Source organism: Hemibagrus wyckioides, linkage group LG01, assembly GCF_019097595.1.
Source record: "Hemibagrus wyckioides isolate EC202008001 linkage group LG01, SWU_Hwy_1.0, whole genome shotgun sequence".
In the NCBI taxonomy this organism is placed as follows: domain Eukaryota; kingdom Metazoa; phylum Chordata; class Actinopteri; order Siluriformes; family Bagridae; genus Hemibagrus; species Hemibagrus wyckioides.
This window is the reverse complement of record NC_080710.1, coordinates 15,655,675-15,673,380: the sequence shown is the minus strand read 5'-3', so window position 1 is coordinate 15,673,380 and position 17,706 is coordinate 15,655,675. Positions and strand designations below refer to the sequence as shown.

Here is a 17,706-nt window from a genome sequence, read left to right as displayed (position 1 = left end):
ATTTTAACTGACTGTTTACTTGCTGCCTACAGTAATACATCCTACACATCAACAAGATAATCAATGTTATTCACCTCTTAGTCCTTTTAATGGTATGGCTAATAGGTGTATTATATATACTGAATACACTTACTGTCACTGTGTCCTCAATGCTGATGTGGTAGAAGCAGGAAATATGGACAACCGTAAGGATTTGAGCGAATTTGACTAGGACCAAACTGATGGCTAAACAAATGGATCAGAGCTTCTCCAAAACTGCAGCTCTTGTGGGGTGTTCCCAGTCTACAGTGGTCAGTATCTATCAAAAGTGGTTCAAGGAAGGAACAGTGGCGAACCGGTGAACAGGGTCATTGGTGGCCAAGGCTCATGGCTGATGCACGTAGGGAGCGAAGGCTGGCCCGTGTGATCCGATTCAACAGACGAGCTACTGTTGCTAAAAAAATTCCTTCAGAATACACAGTGCATTGCAGTTTGTTGTGTTCTGGCAGCAAAAGGGAGACCAACACAATAGGCAGGTGGTCATGTTATGACTGATCGATGTACATGTCAAGAGTTTCAGTTAATATTCGCATCAGACACCAAATTGCAGAAAAAAGTCTGTGTAACTATGTAACTGTGGCATGGGTGTGGGCTGTTTGAGTTTTTCAGAAATTGCTGATCTCCTGGGAATTTCACAGACAAAATCTCTAGAGATAACACAGATTGTTGCACACAGAAAAAAAATACTGTGTGCAGATGATCTGCAGGCTGAAACCTATAGCGAACAGAGGAGAATGACCAGATTGGTCTGAGCTGACAGGAAGCCTATAATAACACAAATAAGCACTCTTTACAATCATGGTGTGCAGAAAAACACATCAAACTTTGAGGTGGATAAATTACAACAGCAAAACACATCATAAGATTCCACTCCTTTCAGCCATGAACAAGACCCTGAGCCACAGGTTTAATGAAACAACTGAAGACTTTTTCTAATCTTTAACTGCCCATCTCTGATCTGCTCTGCTTCCTTGTGTTTGGAGACACACAATCACTACAAGCAAGAAGGAATAAATGTGCGTGTAAACATGGTGTTATTGTACTAACATTACAAAATGACTTAAGGTTTATGCCTTTGCCTTTTGTGCAAGCATGAAAGGAAAAGCTTTGTGTGTGAACATAAAGAAGGAGGGTCACACACTAATGTATAAATACTAGAGGTCACAGCTCAAAACCATCATAGCTCCATCAGAAAACGGACAGAGCAAGGCACAGAGGGACCTTAAAAACAGTGCAGAAGGATAGAAGGTAGAAGGTTTCACCAAAAAACGTTCACCTCAAGGTGTGTATCATTATCAGACCTTAATTGTATTTCTGGGATTTTAAAATGGTGTAATATAATGATAATGCTAAGTAATGCATATATGACTAAATGAAGATGATGTTTCATTTATGTGCAAAGCCAGATCACATAGGCCACTGTTTTGCAGATGGGTGCCATTGATGTTGCTGCATGTGCGCTGTTGGTGGCTGTGTGTCTTCTGAGTACAGCTGCTCCATCTTTAGCAGTCTACAGCAATGGAGAATGTACCTTCAACACTAAAGGTATGTTTCTGTATGAATAAAATGTGTAGACTACTGTGTTGTACTTTATATAGTACTTTAACTATCACAAATATCACAAACTATATTTTGCCTAGTGCAACTAGATCATGTATTTTTGTGATATTATTTATTTATTAAATTAAATTTGTGCATGATGTGCTTTTACAATTTTTTTTAATTGATTGATATGAATGTGTCGCTTGCTTTAAAAACCTAACATAAATATTTATCAAGGAATGACCATTATGTATTGCTACATAGGGAGCTGTGAATATCAGGGACAGGTCTTTGGTATTGGTGACAGCTGGATTACTAATGACTGCTACCACTGTGTGTGCATGGAACCCTTCGGAGTAGGTTGCTGTGATCAGTAAGTGTTTCCAATCTCATTTCCTTCAAAATGGCCTATAATATGCTAAATGCATCAAATCTCAGTTAGTATAAACAAACTGTAACTAATGATAATAGTCCAATGCAAGACTATCAAGCATTCAATAAAAGAAATATAGCACATGTATAATAATAAATATGCAGCATTATATTTATTTGGAATTACATGAATTAGTGAATTTTAGTATTCATTTAATGTGTGCAAACCTTTATACGTGTAAAAAACAATCGCTTAATTGTTTTTATGCTGCATAATTTTGCAATTTATTATGAGCTGCAATTACTTGAGTGCAAGCAACGCTCCATATCCATTTTATTAGGTCAAACATGTGGCAGCAGCACAATGCACAACATCAAGTAGCTACAGATCAAGCGTTCCACATAATATTATATGTACAAGACTGAGATTTTATGTAAAGTGTTTAAAAACAGAGTTTATAAATATGGAAATTCAGCATCTTTTTGTAATCAAGTTCATAAACACTCATCATTGTATTACTTCTTCCCTAAACAGCAATCTGCAGCCAGTGGATTATCCAGACTGGTGTGAGGTCATTAAGAAGCCTGATTCATGTCTCAGCGTAGTAGTGATGAAGGCTAATCATAAGCTTCCCTGCTTCTATGGGAAATGGGGGAAACGTCCAGACACTTGGAAATCTGACAACGACCCAATATTTTAGTTAATTATCTTTAATATCTTTATAGTTAATGTTTTTTTGTGTGCAATTTGTTCAAATGCAGGAATCTGATGAGTAGAGTGTGTTAAATTCCTGTAACATATGTACATATCTGGGGCAAATATCTGATTAAGTGATTTTTACTAAATATCTCATCAATTAATACTAATAATAATGCTAAATAATTAGAACTCTTCATTTATTTTTTGTGATTTATACCCAGATTCAGATTTTTTTTCATTTGTTCTTGTTCCATGTCCTATCTGTATTCAGTTAATAAATGTCATCAATACACATATATGTTGTCTTTGTGTGATTACTGCTGTAAAAATAATCATTTAATATTTAAAAAAAAAACTGTACTGTAAATAGTTTCATTGCACTTAAATTATTTAAAATGAATTAATTTGGGACTTGAGCATGAACACTGCTCCTTGCTGAAAAATCCAGCTTAGTTTGACCAGCTTCCAAAACCCAGGGCAGGCTGGACACACCAGTAGGTCATAATTCCCAGCTTGTAAATCCTGGAAGGAAAGAAACGGTTCTAGAAATTCCTCTGAAAATGCTACAATGTACAGTTGTGTTTAAGAAGAAATGATAGTAAGGATGATCTACTATCACTGTGACCAGCTTCCAAAACCCAGGGCAGGCTGGACACACTGGTAGGTCATAATTCCCAGCTTGTAAATCCTAGAAGGAAGGAAACGGTCCTAGAAATTCCTCTGAAAATTCGTAGAGGTGTGTTTAAGAAGAAATAATAGTAAGGATGATCTACCATTTTGAGAAGCTCAGCCTGTGTTTTGGCAGCTCATAACTCATCTGACTAAGCTGTATGTTTAATGTGTACTGTATTATTTCAGTTTGGAAGCCAGAAAAGTAGGTCAGGCGCTGTGTTTAGAAACGTTAGTAATCATTTCACCTGCTAACTGTTGACATATTCTGAAGTCACCTCAGCCCCAATAATTGTGTGTTCATGGTTATAGAGTTTGCCTTGTCTTGGTGTGACCTGGGTGTTTGCTGATGCTGTAACTGCAAGGCATTATAGCTAATAATACAGCTTCGTTACACTCTAACACTTGGTTACTCGTGGTTTGCATCACCTAAGCAGGGTTTTTCTCATAATCGACAACTATTAAGAGATGAACGTTAATGACTTGTGTAGATTTGGACTGTAAATAGTCCACCATGTGGCGTTTCCCCGTGGTGTAGTCTCCGACCTGATGAAACCTGATACCAGTGAAAGACACTGTAGTTGTAGCTCGCAGCGGAACACATTTTAAAGGTCAATTCGGGACACGACAACATGTTTAGAAAGTAACGTTCAATGTCTGACCTTTGAACGTTGATCTAATGTTGCTAGATAGTGTTTGGAATGCGAAACACTTTGCGGGGTTTTAACTTTTCCTGGCCCCACGTCACATGACAGCTTCTCATCACGTGCACATATTCAAGTTTCGGAAAAGTTTTTCCTCCTTTTCCCCTCCCACAAGTCGCGCCTCTTCCCGCCCTCTCTAATCCACGATTGGTTACACTGCCAGGTCTCTTTAATATGATTGGTTACGACCTGACAAATGCCACGCTTATTACTTTCGTGTCCACGCCTCTTCTCTAACCTGCTTGAGAGTAATTGATATCGATATCAAGAAGCTAACCACTGGAAATCTACCAAGACCGAGATCTCGCAACACCCGGGTTTTAGTGTTAGTTACAGGTGAGCTGGCCTTTCTGTTTATTTTAACTTGTATGTTCATTTCGATCTCTAGTTAACGATGGGTTGAATAAAAGCGAGGAAAAACAGACGGTGAGTTTTCAAGGTGTCTTGTGTCAGTATACCCCTGTCTGGGAAAGGTATATACTTAGGCCCTGTCCTGTCTCAACATCATGTACTCTCTATGTAATGTAATGTAATGTATTATATATTAATGTGTGAGGTCTTTAATCCACCCGCCATTTATATTTTTACTCGTTGGTGTGGCTGTTACCTGAGAAAAGGTAAAATCATAAGGCTTGTCAACAAAGCGTGTGTTCGGTGTGTTTATTCATGCAGTAGTAGAGGTTAAGCTACTTAATGTTGTCTACACCTTTTCTCTGGTATCCTAACCCCAATCTGGCAATATTGTTTTTTTTCTCTTTGTTTGTTTGTTTGTTTGTTTATTTTTAAGTAATTTACTTAATCAGAGAAGAACACGTTCACAAACTTGCAGCTATAAACCCTTTTAACCTTAAAAATAAATTTAATTCATCTCCTCAGTACAAATTTTTGCAGATACAATGAGTATGGATATACACTGATCAGGCATAACATTATGACCACCTGCCTAATATTGTGTTGGTCCCCCTTTTGCTCCCAAAAACAGCCCTGACCCGTCGTGCACTGTGTATTCTGACACCTTTCTGTCAGAACCAGCATTAACTTCTTCAGCAGTTTGAGTAACAGTAGCTTGTCTGTTGGATTGGATCACACGGGCCAGCCTTCGCTCCCCACGTACATCGATGAGCCTTGACCGCCCATGACCCTGTCACTGGTTCACCACTGTTCCTTCCTTGGACCACTTTTGATAGATACTGACCACTGCAGACCGGGAACACCCCACAAGAGCTGCAGTTTTGGAGATGATCCAGTCGTCTAACCATCACAATTTGGCCGTTCATCAAACTCGCACAAATCCTTACGCTTGCCCATTTTTCCTGCTTCTAACACATCAACTTTGAGGACAAAATGTTCACTTGCTGCCTAATATATCCCACCCACTAACAGGTGCCATGATGAGGAGATAATCAGTTTTATTCACTTCACCTCTCAGTGCTCGTAATGTTATGCCTGATCTGTGGAAGTTCTGAATATGTTTATAGTTGGATTATAGCGTATAATATTTTGGCTTTTTTTAAATTGAACCACATAGATTATTATTATTATTATTATTATTACTGTATTTTCAAGTTTTCATTATTCATAGTCCTGCTTATATAATGAGGTGTGAGTTAAAGCCATTCAGTTTAAGTAAGCAATCAAACCAGCTTACTTCACTTAATAAATAAAATTAATAGATCTGGCATCTGTGTTTCCCCTCATCTGTGAGAGCCACTGATTTAGAGGCTATGAAGTTGTTAAACAGTGAATGCTCACTTTGTCACGGCTACATAAAGCATATTATACTCTTCCATACCCACATATAAAGCCCTCTGTTTACAAACTGTGCTATGCATGTTAAACAATATTGTGCAGACAGCTAATTATAATGTTGATATGATAACTAAAGGAAATAATCTTCTTCCTCTTTTCCAGAATGGATACCAAAACCCCCCCCTGACATTAGTTAAGCCTGTTTCAGTATAATAATATAATGTTGTGAAACCCTATATGTATTTATCATATAAGATAAGATGAGGTAGAAACATGTGAAAGCATAATGCACCTTTATTTCCTAGTCGTGTTAGTTGGGTATTTATGTCAGCTAAAGAGTTACAAATACAAATATGTGTTTGTGGACATACTGTCTTCTGCTTACATGCCACAGTTAAAGGTTGAGGTGATTGAAGTGGAGGCCAAGACAATCTAAGTTGTCTTGAGTCTAAGAGCGAAGGGAATTCTTGAAAAATAAGCAGTTGTGTAGGGAGATAAAGTGAAATACTGGAATCAGACATTGACTGAGACAAAAACAAAAATAACACCAAAGAAATGGATTTTGGAGAAACTGCTCTGAGTGGGGTGGGAGACCTGGAGCTGGACCCAGACATTGTAAGTGAGGAGGCAGGAAAATTGTACTCTGAACTCCAGGTAACTAATCAAAATGCACACCTTGCTCTTTTTACACATTCATGTTACATACCAGACAGGGCTGAAATATTTAACAACCAAAGCTTGTAATTTCGAAAGCATTTCATAGATGAATGCTTTGCTGAAGGATAAAGGAAGTGAGATGTGCCTTTAAAAAGTCCCTGATGTAGTGAACTGCTTTTCCTGTCCTAGTGGCTGTGCATAAAGATAAGAGTCTCACACTAGACAAAAAACATATATAGTCATCATATGCTGTAAATAAAGGCTATGTCCTCTGCACACTGTGTTCTCCACTATTTTTACTCTGCTTTTTTCCTCATCACATTATGTTTGATGTTGGAATATAAGCTATTTTTTTCTGCACCTTATTACTGTGTAGTCAGTTGTGGAGACTCATGGAGCAGATGTGGTTGAATCACTGCTGCCCATCCTGGTGTGGGTCCTTGAAGGCCTCGCCAGCTGTCGGGCTCAGCTGAGAGAGAGTGAGGAGGCTGTAGAGAGGGAGAAAGGAGAGAGAGCAGAGTTGCTGGAGAGGTATGAGAGAGAGAGAACCTTGCGTCGAGAGAGCCAGGAGGTGAGTTTATTATTTGTCCTGAATGAGTTAAATCTTTTTGCCATTTAACTTGCTTTCTATCTATATTGTGCACTGTACATTTTATAGTGTACATTTTTAAATTAATGCATTTGTGTGTCAATTTACTCTCGTCTCTGCAGCGCTATTTGGAGCTAGATGATCAGTTTGAGCAGGAGAGGAGGGCAATGCGTGGAAGAGACAAGGAGCGGGAGAAGAGAGAAAGAGATTTGGAAAAGAAAGCCAGAGAGCAAGCTGACCAGGGTAAGCTCAATATTCTCATGTGACTGTTCTTTGGTGCTAGAGGGCCCACAAATGTATGTTGTTTGTTTGTTTTTATCCCCTCCCAATTTGTGGATTTGCCAATTACTACCCACTAACTAGTTCTCCCCTATTACACAACAGCTACCAACAAGAGAGGGTGAAGGCTAGCACAAGCTTCTTTGAAGATAAATGAAGCCAGCCGTAGCATCTTTTCAAACTGCTGCTCTTGCAATGTCACAGGGAAGCTGAAAAACACTCAGAGGAAAGCAATAACTGCCCTCTTCAGCATACAAGCTCCCAGATGCCCCCGGTTGGATAGAGTAAATTCTATCCCTTCCAGAGAACACTGCTAATTTTCTCTTTTAGCCTCATGGCAATACATGGTATATAGCACTGTCAGGATTTAAACATGCAGTCTTTTTTTTCTGTTGGTCACTCGGTGGCCAGCACTGCAGAGTTTAGTTTTGCCCTTTTCTTATACAAATCTACATTACTGTCTAATTAAATTGAGTAATTTCATTACTGTTTCTGTCCCAGAGACTTGAATTTATTCTATGTATTGCTCTTAATAGCAGCTAAATCCTTTAGTGGAATTGCTGTATTTCAAGCTAGAATGATCAAGCTTTTCCTTTTTCTCAGCACACTGCTGGCATTTCTAAATGCAAACATGATCTCATTTGTCACATTTTACATAACAAATTTTCCTTGTAGCTTCTTTAAATATCAGGTGGTTCTGTTTTCTTCAGTTGTGGCTTTGGAGGAGCAGAGAGCTAGTCTGGCCAGAGAGTTAAATACTTTGAAACACACACATAGCAAGGTCAGTATCTTTCTTCTTCATTAACATTTATCAAAGAGTACATGGTAGCACATCATCTCTCTCTCTCTCTCTCTCTCTCTCTGTATCCAGTTAGCCCTGACATATCGGGATCTGCTGGAAAAGAAAAAGGATTTGGAGAGGGAAAGCTCTCCATTAAGGTATTTTATAATGCCTTACTTTGCCTATTTAGCACTACTGACTAGCTTTTTCCTCCTAAGAATGTTTTGCTCTTGTCTCATGTCTCATCTCCGTCTTCATTTTGTATGTGATTTACTAAGTTACTAAACAGTTTGCCGATATCACACATTGCTATATGACTATATGAACAAGTTTTTTTTGTAATTTCAACCATTGTGGAATAGTAAAGAATTTCCTATTGATACTTCGGGATTTATGTAGTGCTCCATACAATTCACATTAACATTTTACCTTGTGTGTATTATGAGTGTTGTGTGTTATGTTGTAGAAATCATATTCGCTCTAAAAGTACAGAGCCATCTGAAGAAAATGCAGTCATCCAGGTAATGTTGGGTTTACACTGCGTAATAACTTGAAGCAACATAACTATTTACACTATAGTTTTTTACACATCTTTTGTTTTCCCCCTCTCTATATAGCGTGATGTGACACCTGAAGACTCCAACCCTAAAGTATCAGAAACTTCAGCTTCCACAGACATTAAAGTGGTCAAAACAGAAACTATCAATAATTCATTCATCAGTGACATCATAAGCTCTACTCCAGAGCTTGCCCCGCTGCAAGGCCTTGTTGAAGCAAGGTACAATGTGCAATTAGCTATGGCTTCATTTTGTTCGTTATTTACGTTGTTCTTCTTTCTCTTTCTCTAATTTAATACTTATGCCCCACTTTCTGTTCTTCTTTTCTGCTTGATTGATTTCTGGTTCACTTAATAATTTTTACTGGAATAGACACCCTTCCTTCTATGAACTGCAGTCTGGTTACTTATTAAGCAGAAGCAACGTGTCTAATCTTGATTATATTGATTCTTCAAAGAAGTCTTCTTTCTTACTGAAAAAGAAGAAATAGGGTGGAATATTTTGTTGAATAGTGTAATTTAATTTGGTGATTCAGATATAGTTTTTAATTTAGGATTTAGAATCACTCATGACAAGTCTATTCTGTCAATACAACAGTTAGGATATAAAAAATTGTGCTGTGACCAAGGGGTCATTAACTTGTTTGTTTGTGTGTACAGCACCCCCGTTCGAGCAGAAGGTGGAGAGCCAAACTGCAGCCTTGAAGAAGAGGTTACAGAGGAGAGAGGTGAGGATGAAGAGGAAGGTAATCAAGAAGATGAAAAAGGGGACAAGGAAAAGGACCTGGACAGCTTGGAGTGGGAGTTGAGAAACACAGATTCTGTGTTTTCCGAGCTCTCAGAACTCAGTCAGGAATACGTGGAGAGTGTAGACCATGGAGTCAGTGTGAGAGGTAAGTGTAAAGCATACATGTTTGGTTTAAAGGTGGATTTATATGGAAATTTCAACATGTACATTTGCACAAGCCAGGACATGTGGGGATTGTTTTCTCTGTGTGGTGTTCATACAGGCAGCACAGTCCAGTTTGAAGAGATTCTATCACAGTATGAGGAACTGAAACACACCCAGTAAGAGCTTGTTTGCTTGTTTTAAGTAGGCACTTTGCAGAACAATCATAGACGTAAGGATGATCCGAAAGATAAAGTAAGAAATCTACAGTAAATAATTGCTGTGAGCTTCAGTTTTTTTAAAATATCCCCATTAGTATTTAACATATCATGGACCATTAGAGTAACTGACAATGAGAATCATATGATAAAATAATGCATGCATATTAGTGCTTTAAGGACAGTTCTGTAAAGAGTTTTTATGTTTTTAAATCACACAATACAGCTACTTTTTTTTCTCTCTTTCTCGTTTTAGTGAGATGGTAGATGCTGCTCGTAAGGCTCTTATTGCTCGTGTAGAGGAACTGACAAATGAGAGGTCTGCCCTGAACTTGGAGCTCACTTCCTGTCAGGAAACCATCAACCGCCTGGAGAGCAAAACCAAGGAAATGGAAGAAGAGATCAAAAGGTAAAGTGTATGATTTTTGTGCTGTTCTCAGGTTTGTTAACATCATTTCCTCTTTCTGTGATTATTTTCTGAAATGCAGCACCCGTTCTTATGTAACAGTACGACTTTATATTAAAGGGCTCAATGTCAGAATAACATAACATGGTACTATTTTGGGAGCGATAATCCTAGTATTGTAATAGTGTGTATTATTAGGGCCCTGTGCATGCTTTGTATGGTACTAGTTTATGGCAATGCACTCATATGAAAGTACAAATGCATAGATTACACGATTCAACATGCCTTTTCTGACACTTACTTGTACATGTACTATAGTAAAAAATTGTTGCCATATTGTTGTGGCACTCAAACAAATTTTAAAAAGGAGAAATGAAAACCCCGGGTAGACTTAGTGCAGTTGTTAACAGAAAGTGTCGTTTTTCAAGTGTCTGTCAGTTGCAAAGTACTTAAGGTCAGTTACCCAATTAGCATTGCCCGTTTTTTCAGCTTCCCTGCTTTTTCTGACCTGTTTAGATATTAATTAAATATTGTAGTATATATGCCAGACGTCCATATGAAATATGGATGATTTAGGGAATATGTGCATATTTGTTTATATATATGTATATTTATGTCTATATAAAGAAGAATAAGCGCTCAAAGTCATGAAATCCAAGTTATTGGGCAAAAAAATATCAGCTGGGTCTAATAAAACCCTGCATGCCTTATTTTTTTTCTTCCCCCATGTTCTGCATTCCTGTCTTTATCATGTCAGGCTCCGCAAAGACCTGAAAGCATCACAAGCTGAGGATGATGTAAGTTTGTGTTCATTTTGATGTTGAACATTTCTAATAAATTCTTCATCCCCATATTGTTACCAAAATTGTATTGTTACGAAACAAGGCCAAGCAAGGAGAACCAATTTCTGTAACCCTTGATCACCTGGTTCAGGTGTAGAGCTGAAATAGGATGAAAGGATCTTTGAAACTTTTTAGAGGGATGACTATGAGCCATACTATGCTGTTATTAATGTCTTTCTTTGTGCCTAGTACGAACTGAATGCAAGATACCAGCTACTGCTATTTTTTTCCCCCAACTAGGCTTCTTTGTCTACCTCTCACCGTCGGTTTTCACGTTCAGAGATGGCTCGTGTGGTCATGGAGAAGAACCAATATAAAGAGCGGTTGATTGAACTACAGGATGCTCTGCGGCGGGCTCAGGCTCATGGGTCTGTTCAACTACCTCTCCCATGTTAATGTATTCATCTCCTGTGCTCATTCAGACAGCTGAATATATTGCACTAGGTGTAAATTTAAATATTAGTCTTGAGTTCATGCTTTAAATATTTGACAATAAGTGTATTCTAATATTTAGCAATTGGATAAACTGATTTATTTTTGACATGAATTGACTTGCTGTTCTCCTCTTAAAGAGTTAACAAGAATGAAAAGATCCCAGACGACAGGAAGAGCAGTGTATGGAAGAGGTTTGGAACATTTTATTTTCCTACTATCAAAGTCTACAGTTTCCAATGTTTAAAGGAAAAATGAATTTTGTTTTTGGCTTTAAATACAAACAGAAGAAATATTGTTGACAATCCTAAAAAATATTTGAAATAGATACCAAATAATGAACACACAAAAATATATAGATTGATGCATTTAAATAAAAACAATTATTTTTTTCAGAGTAGAATGTCTTGCATTCTTATTGCACATGACTTTTGCACATACTATGCTTGAGGAAATTTCACATAATTCAGTTCCTGAGCCAGTTTTATTAAAACACCAGTTAAAACCATAGGTGGTGGTCATATGAATAAAAATAATGTAATAATAATTTGTAGAACATCTGCTTGTCTTTCACAGGTTTAACCGTTTTCTTGGTTTGTCGAAGGACCAGCTGGTTCCAGCTGCTTTGGCTCCAGCTGCTTTTGCCCCAGCTGCTTTGGCCCTCACTGTCCCCCCTGTCCCCCCTCCTACTTCCTCACCAGTAGGATCACCGCATAAGCTATCTGTCAGTGTGACCCAGTCAGAGTATGTAAACTTTTTGTCCATTTCTCATGTTTATGAATGCAGATGTTCAACATCACTAATTCATTTAGATTATATATAAAAACTGCTTCTTTATTTTGCACAACTCCATGCAACAGAGAGTTTTTTTTTAATTACAAATTTAAGTGACTGGTGTTCTCCGTATCTCCTCAGGGACTCTGTATCTCCCAGGCTGAGGAGGAGAGAGCTGTACCGGGAGATCCGCTCTCATGTGTGGGGGAATCTGGGGAAAAGACAGGTGCATGGCTGGAGCGTGCCTCTTTCTCACACTGGCACAGAGGTATGCACACATTTGCCTGTGCTCCTGATCAGCACATGCATAGTGAAGCTCCGATACTTCCCCATTTTCCTGTCATTGACATTTCTTCGAAACACTTAAATCAGTTTGTAGATTTTCTGATTTTGTCAAAATTCTGTTTGTTTGTACCTGTATGGACCAGAACAATGAGCCACTTTTGGAGCCTAAAGACGTGCCTGTCCTCATACAGTTGCGATTGCTTGACCAAAGAGATGCTTCTGCTAAGGTCAGATTCACAGCTAGTTACATTTCACTGTACCTCTTCAATTATACAGTATGTTTATCACTTTTATAAAAATGTCCTTGAAGGAGTGTTGGTGAGAATTCATGTAATTCATAGTTTAGATCATTGAAAATACTTCAGCTTAGGTATTCACAATGCATCGGGTGAAAGTAGTCATTCGATGCATAAAGATTTTATGGGAATACCAGATGCTAGTGAAGTTTTTGGACCACAGTCTAAAAACAGATTGCTTAAATCTGTATTTAACTTCTTTAATTCAAATAATTAGAAGTGAAAATAAAAATAAAAAAACGTCAGCATTAAATAATTAGCGTGTGATAACTGCTTATCTATGGATCTAATTTCCTGTGATATTAATCAGGGCTCTATGATATATTAGTTGGTCGAATATAAGCTTTCATAGGCTTCTTTGCATTACTTAGTATCACACGGGTAAAGCAAACTGCAGACAGTTTAAACAAAACCCTTATTTGTTATTTAAAAGGCTAAAAGGGCAAAAAGATTACCTTGTGGTTACTGAGTTACAGGATTGGGTTGGTTTGAGAGTTTTTATGCTTTAACTGTATGCATATTTTATATGTATTTATTTTATTTATTGATATTTGTTCACTTTGTGAGGTTTTTGTTTTTTAATTTTTAATCAACAGTCATATAATTAAAGCCCAGTGTACCCAAACTAATGCTTCATTTATAACTGTATACGATTTTTAGACAGTTATTAAATGTTACATTTGGTAATAGTTGACAATTTCCATAACCAGTTATCCTCTTGCTTATCAACCAAATAACAGTTTGGTATTTTGGAAAGGTCATTGGACAGAACTTGTTAATGCTCAGTAGTAAATAGCTTGATCATTGCCTGGATGCATGTGTTGTAAAAGTCCTGTTTTTCTTGATTGTAGCTGACCTGTGCCGTAGCAGTCCCACCAGAGGTATCAGGGGAGCAGAACGTACGTTGAAATCTCGATGTGTTGCAACTGGCTTAAGATCAGCTCACTTTGTGTTGGATAATTATAGAGGAAACACAGAAATGGATAATTGCATACCTGCTCCTACATGAACAAGGCCTCAAATTATGCAGAAGCAAAAACAAATCTAGACTCACCTCTTTTATATTCAGTTTGATGCATATTACTGAGGAACATTTATAATCTATGCCTTAATATCACCTTTAACTGAACACTCATTTTCTACATGCCATGACATGACATTGATTCTCATACACATTCCATGCCTCTCCCAATCTCAGTGTTCAGTCTGGGCAATCTCTGGACCTGCCTCTAGTAGTGATGTCACAGTTATTGACCCAGCACGGTCCAATACCATCCTGGATCAGTTCAGCCTTCCACCCACCTCTCCAGCTCTGTGCATTTGTGCTGTGCCCCCTACTGGTCAGTTCAGCCATTGAGCATGCTTAAAATAGTTCCTGCTTAGTTTAAGAACTGCTTATGTCTGTGTCCTCTGTGCTGGCGGTTATTGTTTGTTGCTCACCTCTTACTCGTCTCTTGCTTTAGGAGAAACATCTGGGACTGTGTGGATTGGAACACAGGATGGAGGGTATGAAGATGTGTTTCTTATTCATTTTGAAATGATTCAAATTCTGTACTACTGTTTTAATCCACTTTTTGTCAATCAGGGTGCTTGTTCATCCAGCCTCTGGCTCTAGGAGGCGCTGTATGCAGTCAGTCAGTCTCTCAGAGGGGGTGCATTCTCTTACGTGAGTTTTTGCTCTTCTGATTTTACATTTTATGCGACAATTGGACAATTATTTCTAACCACTTTTTTTTTCTTCTAGATTCTCACCAGATCAGGTGATTGCTGGATTAGGAAATGGAATGCTCGCCTTTTTCAGCTACAGTGCTGGTGTGTCTCCTATCTTGTTCAGTGTTAATGCATTTACACTTCTGGCTTGGTTTGGAACCTAGGATGATGTAAAACATGAGTGTGTTTTTGCTTTTCTAAGGTGGATGGAATCTTCACTCTCATGAAGTATTGTCACTGGGCATAACTCCTCTGCAGCCTATTCGCTGTTGCTTAGCAAAGAACGGCAGTCTCTGGGTGGGATACTGGAACAAAGTTTTGATGATTGATGTTCAAAACAGGAAAGTGATGGTACGTAGAGACTGGAAGCTTTGTCATGCAACTAAATCTCAGCATGAACTTGACATTTACAATAGATGTTTTCCTTCTCTTTCTGACCATGCAGAAATCATTCACAGTGTCACATCGAAGCGAACAGCAGGTTCGCTTCCTGTGCGCAGCAGGAAGTGGAGTTTGGGCTTCCTGCCGGCTGGATCCCACCCTTAGGCTCTTTGATTGGACAACTGGAAGACCACTACAGGAGGTTGATGTTTCATCAATGATAAACAAAGCTTTAGGCAAGTTCTCAAGTTAGGAATTCATAATAATAGCATTTAAAGATTTCATTCTGACTTCACTGAAAGACCAGTTGTTTAAAAGCAATAGCTATGGTTCAGTTACTGATTTGATTTACAGCTTTTTAAATATGTAGTAACTAAAATAGCTTCAAAAATAACAATATGACATGTTAAATGGAAAAGGTGGAATCACTTTGCACATTATACATAACAGTAGTCTTATCAGTGGAGTTAAATGTCAGTCACAGCATTTGACGAACTGGTGAATTGTTGTTCTTTAGTCAGCTGTGCAATATTTCCTTTTATAAATTTCCCTTTTCCCAGTCATCTTTACAGTGTAATAGATGGTGTATGTGCATCACTGATATTAGACACCTCATTTTTGTGAAGTTTATGAAGTAAATGTTTTAGGTTTATGGCTCTCTCATTATGACACATATATCCAAAAACTTGATGAACGGCTAAAATCCTGTCTTGTTATTTCTGACTGGTTTACCTAACTGGAACCATGTATTTGGGGGGAAAAAAAAGTTTTTTTGCAGATGATAAAAAATATTCATATTGGTTTTCCTCCCTCCAGGCAATGCATTCCTGTCCCTTTCACCTCTTCAGGTCTCTGCTCTGTCTGTGGTCAGTGGGAGACTCTGGGTGGGCACAGGAAGTGGTGCAGTTTTCTCCATCCCATTGTCACTCAGTGAGTTCTTTCATCTTTCGTAGCTGTTTAAGAATAAGTTTTAAATATGTTTATGAATTTGCTTGACATTCTCTTTTTGTATTATTTTGCAGGTTCTGAGTCCTCTATCCCATATTGCACTTTGGCTTTAGCTCAGCTGTGCTTTCATGGCCACCGTCAAGCAGTTAAATTCATCATCTCGGCTCCAGGTGACACCTGCTCAAAAATCAGTATTGTTTCCATAAATATTAAATGCCATGTTTTATATTTTATGTTGTAGAACTTGTGCAAACTTCTCAGCCTGACCTCTTTTTCTTTATGCGCTCTATTTCCAGGCTGTCGTGGTTCTTCTGTTTCAGCAGATGGTGCTGCCTCTACCTCTCATCTCATCCTCAGTGGTGGTGAAGGCTACATTAATTTCCGTATTGGTGAGTCACAAACAATTGTTTCTCAAATGTTCCTACAGTGCCTTGCAAAAGTATTCAACCTCCTTAAGTCATTCATTTGTATTACAAAGTAGTTACACAGATTGTTCTAGCCAGTAATTGGATTGCAATTTAATATGTTCATGAAGTAAATTTTCATAGTCAAAATTCATTATTTCTTTTTAAGCAGGGTCTCTTGTGATATTTGCCTGTATTTTACTCCATCTATAGTAATGGAGAAATCCAGTCACTGATAGCAGCAGTGTGTTGAATATGAATCAACACCTTCTGATCAATCAAATCTGAGTATTCGGCTGTACTGTGGAATAAATGAATATTTAAGTTTCCAGTTTAGGTTTTAGGCTGTAAGGTTAATGTTACCAATATCTAGTAACACTGCATATAAAGTAGTAATAAGTAATATATAAATAATAAATGTGATCTTTGTTTCCACTTTTACAGGTGATGAAGTTAGTGATGGACTTGGTGAGAATGTCCCACAGAGATCAGAACGAAGTCACGTGATCATCTGGCAGAGCCCGACTCAGTCAGTTCCTAGCTCCTCACTTTGACAGTAATTCCGTCTGTATGCTTATATGTATTTATCGTTTGTTTATTTATGTTTGTTTATTAATACACACGCTTTACATGTTTGCCTTGCTGTGCACTTGTATGTCTGCCCCTTCTCCAAGTAATTGCCTTTAAAAGAGCAAGGAATGGTATTAAGTGATGACAGACGTGTATTACTTTATATAGCACTCGGAATGGATGACCCAGCAAAGAGAGTAAGAGATTCAATTCTGTCATATTGTGTGCGGATAAATGTTGCAGTGCAGTCTTGATTTTCGTTTACAGTTTATCACTCAACTTTAGCCAACTGTTTGATAGTTGCTGTGCATTTATTTTTTTTGCTGATGTTTTGTTTCCTATCATGGTGAATGGCTGCAAAAATGACTGAACAGTCAGACAGATCATGTCATCCATACTTGAAAATCACATCATCCTCTGTAAAAGGATGTTTTTAATTAATTTCTCAGCAGGTCTAGCTACAATTATCAAACTATGAGAAAACGACGAGTCACAGCAAACAGAGGTCAATACAGCCGCCATCATTATGCCTCGTTTGCAGAGTGTAATTTAATAACTAGCCCATGTTGATGTACTGTGTGAATGATTTTAATGTGAGGTCTGTTAAATGCAGTAAAATTAGGAAATGTACCCCAGGTTGATGAAAATATTTTTATACTTGGAACGCTGTTAGTATTCCTTTAGAGAGATGTGAAATTTGCCTTAAGTTATTCGCATGCGATTTTCAGTATTCAGAATGTGACAATGTATACGTTACTGGGAGGTTTGTATTTAAAAGAACATGTCTACACTTGAACATTAATTATTGAGAACTGGAAATACTCGCTGATTTATGTTTATGTGAACACACCTCAACCTGTATTATTAAAGTTTAATTTACTTTTTTAAATACAAATATTATTTATTAAAAATAC

The 17,706-nt window shown here is 37.8% G+C and overlaps 2 protein-coding genes across 2 annotated transcripts; both read left to right on the top strand.

Annotated features, from left to right (window-relative positions):
• The first annotated feature begins 1,469 nt into the window (after window positions 1–1,469).
• msmp2 (microseminoprotein, prostate associated 2) lies at window positions 1,470–2,762 on the top strand. Its single transcript, XM_058396134.1, has 3 exons — window positions 1,470–1,584; window positions 1,846–1,954; window positions 2,489–2,762. Exons 1-3 carry the CDS (start codon window positions 1,470–1,472, stop codon window positions 2,652–2,654), a joined length of 390 nt encoding a protein of 129 aa, XP_058252117.1. The 3' UTR covers window positions 2,655–2,762.
• A 1,477-nt stretch (window positions 2,763–4,239) lies between these two features.
• Window positions 4,240–17,687, top strand: si:dkey-17m8.1 (C-Jun-amino-terminal kinase-interacting protein 4). Its single transcript, XM_058391934.1, has 28 exons — window positions 4,240–4,362; window positions 5,938–6,429; window positions 6,809–7,003; window positions 7,144–7,264; window positions 8,011–8,081; window positions 8,172–8,239; window positions 8,548–8,602; window positions 8,699–8,859; window positions 9,298–9,530; window positions 9,648–9,705; window positions 10,001–10,153; window positions 10,908–10,947; window positions 11,233–11,360; window positions 11,565–11,618; window positions 12,001–12,168; window positions 12,340–12,466; window positions 12,627–12,710; window positions 13,631–13,678; window positions 13,978–14,119; window positions 14,243–14,285; window positions 14,365–14,445; window positions 14,524–14,591; window positions 14,692–14,840; window positions 14,935–15,106; window positions 15,687–15,800; window positions 15,893–15,988; window positions 16,115–16,207; window positions 16,667–17,687. Exons 2-28 carry the CDS (start codon window positions 6,331–6,333, stop codon window positions 16,774–16,776), a joined length of 2,931 nt encoding a protein of 976 aa, XP_058247917.1. The 5' UTR covers window positions 4,240–4,362; window positions 5,938–6,330; the 3' UTR covers window positions 16,777–17,687.
• The last annotated feature ends 19 nt before the right edge of the window (window positions 17,688–17,706 follow it).

What these genes read in the sequence shown, in the direction of transcription:
- msmp2 (XM_058396134.1), top strand. Translation starts at nt 1,470, where the DNA reads ATGGGTGCCATTGATGTTGCTGCATGTGCGCTGTTGGTGGCTGTGTGT. An exon ending in ATGTACCTTCAACACTAAAG is followed by an intron (nt 1,585 to 1,845) that starts GTATGTTTCTGT and finishes ATTGCTACATAG; the next exon opens with GGAGCTGTGAATATCAGGGA. An exon ending in GGAGTAGGTTGCTGTGATCA is followed by an intron (nt 1,955 to 2,488) that starts GTAAGTGTTTCC and finishes TTCCCTAAACAG; the next exon opens with CAATCTGCAGCCAGTGGATT.
- si:dkey-17m8.1 (XM_058391934.1), top strand. Translation starts at nt 6,331, where the DNA reads ATGGATTTTGGAGAAACTGCTCTGAGTGGGGTGGGAGACCTGGAGCTG. An exon ending in CAGAGAGCAAGCTGACCAGG is followed by an intron (nt 7,265 to 8,010) that starts GTAAGCTCAATA and finishes TGTTTTCTTCAG; the next exon opens with TTGTGGCTTTGGAGGAGCAG. An exon ending in ATGGAAGAAGAGATCAAAAG is followed by an intron (nt 10,154 to 10,907) that starts GTAAAGTGTATG and finishes TTATCATGTCAG; the next exon opens with GCTCCGCAAAGACCTGAAAG.